The sequence below is a fragment of the Quercus lobata genome, chromosome 7 (genome assembly GCF_001633185.2).
Source record: "Quercus lobata isolate SW786 chromosome 7, ValleyOak3.0 Primary Assembly, whole genome shotgun sequence".
NCBI lineage: Eukaryota > Viridiplantae > Streptophyta > Magnoliopsida > Fagales > Fagaceae > Quercus > Quercus lobata.
The window spans coordinates 39,176,003-39,187,216 of record NC_044910.1 but is presented as its reverse complement, the minus strand read 5'-3'; the positions used below and the strand labels follow the sequence as shown (position 1 = coordinate 39,187,216).

At 36.3% G+C, this 11,214-nt stretch overlaps 1 protein-coding gene across 2 annotated transcripts; it reads right to left on the bottom strand.

The window, feature by feature from the left end:
- Window positions 1–7,521: 7,521 nt before the first annotated feature.
- LOC115952437 (MDIS1-interacting receptor like kinase 2-like) lies at window positions 7,522–10,909 on the bottom strand. Of its 2 annotated transcripts, XM_031069611.1 has the most exons (3): window positions 9,878–10,909; window positions 8,311–9,805; window positions 7,522–8,080 (listed from the first exon to the last, which is right to left on the bottom strand). In XM_031069611.1, the coding sequence occupies exons 1-3, from the start codon at window positions 10,823–10,825 to the stop codon at window positions 7,665–7,667; spliced, it is 2,859 nt and encodes a 952-aa protein (XP_030925471.1). In that variant the 5' UTR covers window positions 10,826–10,909; the 3' UTR covers window positions 7,522–7,664. The 2 variants fall into 2 exon arrangements, with proteins under 2 accessions (XP_030925471.1, XP_030925470.1); XM_031069610.1 differs by having other exon boundaries at window positions 8,311–10,909.
- Window positions 10,910–11,214: the final 305 nt, after the last annotated feature.

Sequence of the window (11,214 nt, the reverse complement as noted above, 5' to 3'; positions counted from 1 at the left end):
ATGGTTATAGGTGCAGGTGTCCTCGGTACTCGTCCCTACTTGGGGCCATTTTGGGTGTTGGAACTCAACTCTTCATTATGTAAGCCATATGTTTGTTAATTCAATTTTTTCACTCCAATTCTGAATTCTAGCTATTTTGGGTTTTTTTGGTCCAATTTTATTCTGAAAAATGTTGTCACATGTCACTTAAGAATTCCATTTGCAGAGTTTTCATCCTCTTCGTTTTGGCTGTATAAACTGGTAGCCCATATACCTGCAATCATGAGAGACTGTATACTTGGATCATCACGAGTTATGTTCTCACATCATTGGTTTCTGGGTACAAGGCTGCTTCATTCCACTCTAGTTTCACAAGAAGTGGATGGGTAATACAGTATCACAGTAGTTTGTGTTTTAAAGTCTTTATGGTTCAGGTTTTTAATTATGTGGCAAATGATTTTTTCCTGCAGAGAGAATGTGTTTTCCAAACTGGGATCCTGTACTTTGTCCCAGGGTTCATAACAGGTCTTGCCATAATTACATTAAAGGCAATCACAACAGGGGTGTCACTTCCGCATGATTGGTATAATTATCTTTGGAAAATCATTTTGTTACCCTTTGCTTTTGGAATCCTAACTTTGGGTGGCAGATTGGGGCAGTCTTCCCTAAAAGAATCCGAAATAGCTTGTTCCAGCATAAACTTCCAAAGTGAGATTCATAATCAGGCTTGGTACATGAAGACACTTGCTCATGAAGTGTTCTTTGGGGGCCTTCTGCCTTTCTGCGTTTTCTACATTTTGATGGATGAAATCTATGCAAGCTTGTACAATTTGAAAGTCTGTGGTGCAATTAGTACTATGTTTGGGGCCTTCCTTATTGTCATCATACAAATTATGACAGTGGATGTGGCTTGTGAACGCTATCACTTGTCTAGGCAAGATCGCCAATGGTGGTGGAGGTAATCCTCTTACAAGAATGTTATAAACACTATAATTTCACAACTTTTTCACATTTGTGGGGCAAGATTGAAGCTTAAATCATGTTTAAATTCATTTAATTTTAAGCTCAAATTATGCTTTTCTAGCTTTTATTCCTAATTTGATTAAAAAAAAAAAAAAATCAAATATCTATCCATCTATCTGTTGATCTAAGTCAATCTGCAATTCAGATCTGTGTTTCGTGGGGGATCAGTCGCCATTTTCATGTTTGCGTATGGCCCCTATTTCTATGCTAGAGCAAACACCAGAATTTCAATGAACCTGCTAGAGTTCCTGGGCTACAATGCTTGCATATTCTACGCTGTCTTCTTGATACTTGGAACCATTGGCTTCTATCATTCATCAACTATTTCCAATCATTGACCAGGAAACTTAATTCGATAGGAGTCGTGCTTTGCTGAAGTGATAAGTACTGAAAGTTAGTTGCATTGGCAGTTAGCCTTGGCTTCTGAGTTGGCATTATAGTCAGTTGTTAGTTAGGATTAGTTAGTTGATACTGTTGTAACGGATTGGGATTTGGGGACTTGTGTTGGGAAGGGAATTGTACTATAAGAAGCTATAGCTAATTGTAAGCAAATTGCTCTCTTCCTTGTCTATCTCTTAGTTTCTATTTCTTGTTCTTACTTCTTAGTTCCAAGGAGGCCTAGTTCCCTTGAAGAACTACTTCAATTCCATAAGATTATTTTGATTGTTATCATAAAAAATAAAAATAAAATAAAAAAATTCCTTGAATCAATCCATTCGTCACAAACTAACTGAAACCAAAAATACATAATACAAACTGTCTCACCAATTTAGGTATCAGGGAATGTCATCTTGAAGAGAGGCAGAGGATGGTGATTGTAGCGTCAATCTTGGACCTCTTGGTCTTGTATGAGGTGGTCATGTCATGTTGCGGTGGTTGGTGGTGGTGCCCTGGCAATGGATGGTGGTTCTGGTAAGAATCCCTTACAAAATATCTTTGTGGTGTAGGGTAACGGAGACAGAAAATAAGGAAACACCAAGCTTATAGTAGTGGCAATGGAAGCAATATTTAGTCATAAATGATCATATCAGTTCCTATCAAAGGAGAGAATAAAATTCACCTTCACTGGAAGTTACAAGGAATTTGGAGGCATATTTTCCTCATGTCAGTTTGCCTTTTTAGTACTCAATTCCGTTCTGATCGACATCAGGTACCCTATGGCTAGACCAACTTGAAAAACTTGAAGAATTAGAGGGGTAATTCCAGTTCAATCAATGCAGCATCAATGAAAATAATATCTAAAACACAGAATTGTATCTAAAACCAAAAATAAAAAATAAAGTCACAACAAAATTTAAACTTTTTATTTTTAATATCTAAAACACAGAATCGTATATTAAAATTTATCAATCGAAGAAAAAAAAGAAGATTCAAGCACATTTAGAATCTAAAACCCTAAAAATCACAATTTATAACCAAAAAAAAAAAAAGATGTAGAATTTTATGATTGATGATGTTGACTGTCACATCCATGGCCAAAGACCCCATAGTATGTGATATATATTCCAACTTTGAAAGAATACGAACGTGATTCTCACAATAGCAATATGAGAAAGGATAAGGAGAGCTAATTCTTTCTACAATATTAATAAATAATTCACAAATGGCAGCTGGTTGATTGCAACTTGCAAGGCTTGTCATGTTAGATGGTACGTAGTTGAAAATTAAAATTCTGACAGTGGCCGAGTAGATTATTTAGCGAAGACAAATCTCTTGATTTTTTAGGTGGTCTCAATTATTGAAGTTATGGTCGTTTGATTTTTTAGTGAAGACAATTAATTAATTCCTTACTGGTGACTTGCAAAGAAGGGGAACCACCCATGAGGTCCAATTTAACTCAACTGGGTTTCTTCTTATAAACTTCAAGTCAAGATCCTGTTACTGTCTAATTTATATATTGCGCGTCTGTATTTGCTCTCTCGAAGATTTTTAGATTTACCATTGCAAAAAATCTAGTACCACAAATAGATGCACAACTCTTATTACAACTGTGATGTAGGAAACAGTTTATTTAACTTTTGTAATTTTTTTAATCACAATATTTTCTTATGTAATTTTTGTTATTTTAGATTTAGGTGATTTATTTCCTTATTTTCAGGTGCATTTAATGCTTTTTAGGCCAAATTTGGTTCCTATTATGGTTAGGTATCAATTAGGAGTTATTTTAAAATATATTTTCTTGTTTGTCAAGTTTTACGGAGCCTTAAATAGGCCCTAAATCGGTAAACGTTTTTCATAGTTTATTATCATTAAAAATTTAGACATTTGTCTATTGTTGTCTCTAGTGATTCTAAGCCTATCACCTTGTGGATCTAAAGAACCCTTCGTCAATGAGTGGCAGACAAAAAGTAGTGAGTTCATGTAAAAGTAACATACAATCTATCATAGTTTGTTAGGTAGAAAAGTTGTGGTAAAGGTTGTGATTATTATTTTTTTTTTAATTTTTTTATGGTATTAGAATTACTTTGGTCATTAAAGCAGCTTCATTTCTATTGCATAAACCTACTCCTCTCAGTCAGTCAATATAGGCTTCCGAATTATAAATCAAAAGAACCTTAAAAAAGAAAAAAGAAAAGTGGATGGTTTACCCAAGGTTTACCTCACAGATTATCTATTCAACCACATATCAAAGTAGAACCATCAAGGGGAACTAGATTTTTTTACTCGTTGGATTCATGCTAGCCTTCGTTCTTGCATTTTCGTGATTATTGGAAATTACGAGCGGGATAAGTTGGTCCTTTCCTATTGAAGAAATTGACAGTGGTTTGTAATAAGTGGGAAAGAATACGAAATTGATAATTTTTTACTTGAAATTTATAATAGCTAACCCAAGTTTGGGGCAAGGTGTGTTTGGTCAAGATTAAATTGATTGAGAGTGATTTCGAAAATCATATGATCAAGATTGGTGGAAATACTATGAAAGATTTAATTAAAGTTAAATATGATGGTGACTCCATAAACCATAATTCCAAGATTCAATTGACTTATTCAAAGGGCCAAAATGGGTAACTAAGCATAATTTTTCAACTATCTAGTTAGTAGTTCCAGTTTCCAAATTATATTATTTACTAGCATCTCTAGTCTTTGAGACTCGATTTTGGTCTATAAATCGAGTCTCAAAGACTCGATTTTCATGGTCTAATCACGTCTGATGTGGCATTTTTTTGCCACGTGGTAACCACTTGAAAATCGAGCCTCTAAAGCTCGATTTATAAACCAAAAAATTTTAAAAAAACATTTGAAGTATCATGTACCAGCCAAAATACCCAAAAACAAATTCTAGAAATCCTAGAACACAACAAGATCAGAGGGAGAGAGAGCTCACCTCTAGGGATGGCAACGGGTCGGGTTCGGGCCGGGTTTTTCTATATCCGGACCCGACCCGCGGGACAAGACCCATGGCCCGGACCCGGCCCGTTAACTAAGCGGATTTTTTCCCCGGGCCCCGCGGGCCCCACGAGCCCCGTTAAAGGACTGGGCCCAATTCGTGGCCTAACCAAAAAAAAAAAAAAAAATTCCAGATCCAAACAGAAACACAGATCCAAACACAAACACAAACACAAACAAAGAAATCAGAGACACAAATTTCAGATCTACATTTTCACCACAAAATTTTCAGATCTATGATTTTCATTTTTCCCTTTCAGAAATCATAAACACAAACACAAATACAAACACAAATTCACATGATTGAGGCGAACTGAACCCAGAAAAAAAAAAAAAAAAAAAAAAAAAAAAAAAAAAAAAAAAAAAAAAAAAAAAAAATGGAGACACTGCGAGATCGGCGACGGCGATGACGAAACGAAGTTGAGACTTGAGAGAAACGGGAACGGCGAGGACGAAACAGCCTCCTTCCCTTCTTAAATCTATTGGAACGACGAGGATCTTTAGCTATTCTGGTATTGGTACTTCCATCGGTCAGAAACAGGAGTCCTGCTAGCTTTTTTCTGATGAGTTCGTGATGTTCATCACGCTATACATACAGCTTGTGGCTGTGCGTGTGAGATCACTGAGAGATGAAGAGATGAGAGGCAGTGATTGAGAGAGCTGAGGAGATGAGAGGCGTGAGAGGCGTGAGAGGCTGAACTGAGGAGAGGAAATGAAATTTTAGGGTTTAACTATATATATATAGGAGGGTAATCTAGTAATTTTCGTATATAATATAACCGGGTCTTAATCGGGTCGGGTTTCGGGTTTTTTAATAAAACCCGGACCCGACCCGAACCCGCTTCGGGTTTTTTTTAAAAAACCCATACCCGACCCTATTCTTTATCGGACCGGGTAAAATCTGGCCCATTAGGGTCGGACCGGGCTGGGTATTCGCGGGTCGGATCTAAATTGCCATCCCTACTCACCTCACTGGCGCGTGGCCTGGGCTCGCATGAAGGCTAAGTCGCGCGACAGCCTGGGTCGCGTGCAGCCTGGGCTCGCGCAACGGCCTTGGTCGCGCGAGGCCTGGGCTCGCACGACGGCCTAGGTCGCGCGCGGCCTGGGTTCTAGTGATTTTTTTTCTTCGATCTCACTCCGATCTCCATCTTCTTCGATGTTTTGGTGGTCTTTTTTCTCCGATCTCGATCTTTTCTCTCTTTTCTGTTTCTAGGTTTTTTTTTTCTCTGGTTCTCCTCTGATGTTTTGGTCTGATTTGTTCTTATATATAAGGGTTATAAATCGAGTCTTAGATACTCGATTTCCATGTAATCACCACGTGGAAAAATATGCCACATCGGACGTAATTAGAGCATAGAAATCGAGTCTTTGATGCTTGATTTGTAGGCCAAAATCGAGTCTTTTAGACTCAAGATGCTAATAAATAATATAATTTGTGAACTAGAACTACTAACTAGATAGTTGGGAAATTATGGCTAATTTCCCATTTTGTCCTATTCAAAACCACATTCTTTTGAGCTAATGCGGCATTTTTTTTTAACGTGTAATTTAATCCCGTTCTCCCTTCCATTTCTTCTCTTTGTCTCTAAGGATTACACACTTCTCCAATACGGTAATTATTTAGTCAAAATCCTATCTAATCTAGGTTCTAAAAAAAAGAAAAGCTACCTTGGATGTTTATCTTTTGACAAAATTGCAGAGGTAATGGCATAAACACTGCTAATCTACGTAAGGTTAGGATGTCATTTTTTCTTTTTCTTTTTTAAGGGTGTTTTTAAATTGCTATTGAGAGATTGTTCAAGATATGATTATGTGAAGTACATCCCTAGGAGGTTGGTTTGGTTCTATTTAAGTCTTTGTTTGTTTCATGGGAAAGTTTGCTATATTTATTTCCTTGGATTTATCAATTATGAAAATATAATTTTTGTTATATAAGACTTGTACGACTATGACCCTGTGAGTAATGAACATTTTCAACCCACTTCTGATTGCATGGACACGACATAACCTTTCATCAACCATTCAATTGCACAATTCAACAAGTTATGAAATTAGGTGTAAAAATGGGTATATCCATAGGTCGATGGGAAGATTATTTTTTGAATTGTCATTGTACAACTCTAGTAGCATAGACTGGCTCTTAGACCTAGAAAAAAAAAATAAGAAAAAAAAAACCACAAGAATTGTACGTTATCCAATGTTTATTATAGTATTTTCTTGCTATTAGAATTCCCTCATATTTGTTTTTAGGTCTATGCATTATTTATTGGCATCAAGGGTATTTTGGGGATTTCTACTTGGTAGGGTACTCTATATATAAACATTGTTATAATCCTAATTTCTCATATAGCGGGTGAAAGAAGCTCCCTCCTTGGCTCCTTTGGATGAAGGCACATGAAAGAACCACATAAAATCTATCCATTGTATTCCTTTTCAATCTTGCTTAGTCTGATTTTTCAAAACAGTTGCAATATATATATCTATTGTAGAACATAGAGCTCAAATTTTTATCATAATTCAAATAGTAAAAAGACACTAGTAGAATTATCTAAGCCAATTGTAGAATCATATGAAATTTGGTGACCAAAAGGGAATCTCCATGAGAATCAGAATTTATTGCCTAATGGTGGCAACCTACTTCACTATACAGACAAATCCGTTCATTTAGATCTATCTTTTATTAAATTTGCTACGTATGTTTATTTTTATTTTTATTTTTTTGTTATAATTCTCAAATTAAAAGTCATAATAAGGTCTCAATTACTAGAAGGTTGAATTAGTAGGTCCTGGGTTACAAAAACAACAAAGGTGTTAGCAGTGGATGATTGGAATGGAAAAGGATGGGGGAGTTAGAGGTATTGAGTGTGCGATTGTAATGCGGGTCGAAAGAGGATAACATCATATTGGTGTAATTTAGAACGGATAGTGCAAGTAGAAAGTCTTTCATTATGTTTTTGTGAGAGAGGGTTGTGTGTGTTGGGAGTAGATAGCAAGGGAGGTAGAGATTTTATTCATTGTTTTCCCTACAAATTTTTCATTATTATTGTTGAATCTTATGTGAGTAAGTCAAACAAATATGAAATCTTCGAGTCAAGCATCAAGCATATAGATCATCCTTTGCAACCTCCGCGATTGCATTAGAAAAGTGGTGAAGACTTAAATTTCATATTACAAAATACAGGTTACAGATCATAAAGAACAACAATTACAACTTACAAACAGGATTTTTAAGCTATTGTTATTGTAATACACAACAATTTTTTCATAGATGCTCTTCAAACATTATCTTTCTCAACCAGAAAACAAGGACCTTCAAAATGGGTTTCACTCTCTCCAACCATATAAGTTTCTTGGTTTCTTAGCTGCCATACTGAAACTGCATGTAAGGGGTTTATTATTGGTTTCTTGTGACAAAGAAATTCTTGAGACACTGATTTCATTGTTGGCCTAGACTTTGGTTTAGCACGTAAGCAAGCAAATGAAATTGCAGCAACAAGAAAAACATCCTGTGCAACCAAACGATTTGGAGGTGGGAGACGCTTGTCTAATATTTCATTTAGCATCACACTTTGAGATGATGATAATGATGTCAAGAGTTCGCCTGGATGCCTTCCCATTAATATTTCTAATGCCACCACTCCAAAGCTATAAACATCACTTTTTTCAGTCACCTTCATAGTGTAGGCCAATTCTGCAAATATTGGTCAAAAAATAGGTATGAAAAAATTAATATCTTTCGTTTAACTTTAATCTCTTTTTTTTTTTTTTTTTTCTAGACGTTTGGACAAAACTTGCTAGTGTATAAAACTTCCATCATAAAAGTAATTGTTTCTAACTAGAATGACTATATAGAAAGCTCTACATGTGACTATACATTCAAAATAATGTCTAGGATAATTACGAAAATAATATATAATTCACCTGGAGCAATATAACCGTAAGTCCCAGCCATTAAAGTTTGATTGGAGGTATCTGAATCAAGGAGTCTAGCCGTGCCAAAATCTGACACAAATGCCTCTAACTCAGAGTTCAATAGAATATTGTTGCTTGTTACATCTCGATGGACAATTACTGGGACACCTTCATGATGCATATAAGATAATGCATGTGCTGTACTTTTGATTATGTTCACCCTCTTCATCCAATCCAATTCTACAGCCTCAGCATTGTTGTGTAGGACACAAAATAGACTTCCCCTTTCCATATACTCATAGACCAAAAACATGCATCGTTTGTGCAAACAATAACCGTGCAGTTTCACAATATTCCGATGTCGAATTTCCGTTAAAATTTTGACCTCATTTTTGAAACTCTTGTCAAAATTTGGATCCTCAGCCTCTAAGCGATGAAGTTTCTTTAAGGCAACCACTTTACCATTAGGCAACTGTGCTTTGTAAACACTACCATAACCACCTGTTCCAATACAATATCTAATGTCAAAGTCCTCTGTTGCTTCAATGATGTCTTCATATGCAATTTTTCCATCATAATTCCATATTGAGAACAAATCTCCATTCTTTGTTTCCCTTGACTCAGATGACATTTTCCTAACTCTACATCGAGAGCGGAAAAAATACCCAAGAAGTAAAAACATAGTGCAAGCAATTAAGGGAACAAAAAATTTTATTTGATGGACAATGGATCTTGGGCAAGGAGGGAAGCCTTTGACATGACCACATAAATCTTTGTTGCCGATGAAGTTTGAAGGTGCATAATTATCGTAGCCATACATATCTGGGATCCGACCATAGAAAGAATTGTGGGAAAAGTTCACTTCATTTAATGAAGCTGAAAGATCCGGAATATTTCCAGTAAGATTATTGCAACTGAGATCCAACTTAAAAAAGTGAATGTCACTAATTTGAGATGGAATGCTTCCAGTTAAATGGTTATGGCTCAATAACAATTCACTCAACCTCTTGCAATCAGCTATTTCTTTGGGAATGGGGCCACTGATTTGGTTCCAACTAAGGGACAACGTTTCCAACTCAGTTAATTGACCTATAATCGAAGGAACTTGACCAACAATTTTGTTATTGCTAAGGTTGAAGTGACGCAGATGCTCCATATCGCCTATTAAGTTAGGAAAGGAGCCATTGAAGTTATTGTAGCTGACATCCAAAAATTCTAAACTCATAAGAGGTATTTCTCCTCCACTAATAGAATTATAACTGAGGTCAATCCATCTCAATGGAAAAAAGCTACTGTTCAGAAAGGGAATGCTTCCAGTTAAGTAGTTGTGGCTGAAGATTATGTTGTGGAGTGAAGAGCAATTAAAAATGTACACAGGGATGGAACCACTAATTTGGTTCCCACTAAGGGACAAATTTTGCAAGCTAGTTAAATGACCCATAGTCAAAGGGATTGGACCAACAATATTGTTATTATTGATATGCAAGTCTTCCAAATTCGTCATGTTGCCAAGAGATGAAGGGAGGGGGCCAATAAGCTTGTTATTATTGATGGACAGGTATCTCAAATACTTCATGTTGCCTATTTCAGGAGGAATGGAACCATTGACTTGGTTTGAATCAAGAAATAAAGAGATCAAATTGGTTAGATGACCAAGAGATGAAGGGAGGGGGCCAATAAGCTTGTTATTTTTGATGTACAGTTCCCTCAAATTCGTCATGTTGCCTATTTCTAGTGGAATGTGACCATTGATTTGATTCATAGAAAGAGACAAAGAAACCAAATTGGTTAGATGACATATAGACAAAGGGATTGGACCAGTGATTTTATTAAAAGACAAATCCAAGATGAAAAGATTGGTTAAAAGGCCAAGAGCAGAAGGGATTGCTCTGGTAAATTTGTTATCACTCAATCTGAATTCTAGAAGATTCTTTAAATTACCTAATCCTTTGGGTATGGAACCACTGACTAGATTAAAGGAAATGTCAAATGCCTGTAATCTAGTGAGGTTTGCGAGAGAAAGAGGTAACTCACCGATGATAGAATTTGAAGAAATGTTAAATTTCACCAATCGAGTGAGGTTTCCAAGTGAAGGAGGCAACTTACCTGCGAGAGAATTAAGGGAAAGATCAAGGTGGGTGAGCTTCGAAAGGGTGCCTATCTCAACTGAAATGCTCCCCGTAAGCCCATTATCAGAAAGATCAAGACGGACTAAATTTGGGAAGGAAGAGATGTTGAGTTTACTGATCTCATCTCGCAGATAGTAACTACCCCTGTCAATCTCTATGACGCTTCCACCAGCATTGCATATGATTCCATAGAAGTGGCAATGATCTACGAATGTATCGTTGGAGTAATCATACCACCACCCACTCTCCAGGAGAGCCTTCGCTTCTAGTTCAAGCGCTGATGAATTAGATGCTGCCACAGAGCCAGCTGCAATAACCATAGTTGTGGAGTGCATCAAGATATAAAGAACCCATAATGCTACTATCAGAATGGAAATGGAAACAGAGGGAGCCATGTTAGAGCTTATGATTGATTGATGAGTGCGTTGCAAAGGGGCAAATATTTGATTGTTATATATTCATCACTCAACACACTTTAATCATTGAAATACAGTCCTTACCAACCCAAGACTGGTAGTCAATTTAACGAATGTGCTACTTTTTTCTTTTCCTCCCCCTTTTTTATTTTTTTATTATTTTTCTTTTAGCTTTTCTATTTTTTACTTTGAATGAATACCAACGTGATTATCACGAGGCATCGTCTTTTTTAACCCTGTTGAAGTGCAGAAATTTACATGAATCTACCGGCATGATTTCCACGTAATCATCTTGGAAATTTCGTTTTAAATAGAAACTCATAATGCAATTGCGTCTTGTTAGATTACTAATAGTGGAATTGCTGCAA

Coding starts and splice junctions, on each gene's coding strand:
- LOC115952437 (XM_031069610.1), bottom strand. CDS start 10,825: ATGGCTCCCTCTGTTTCCATTTCCATTCTGATAGTAGCATTATGGGTT. Junction 8,081..8,310: donor TTACGGTTATATTGCTCCAG/GTGAATTATATA, acceptor CAATATTTGCAG/AATTGGCCTACACTATGAAG.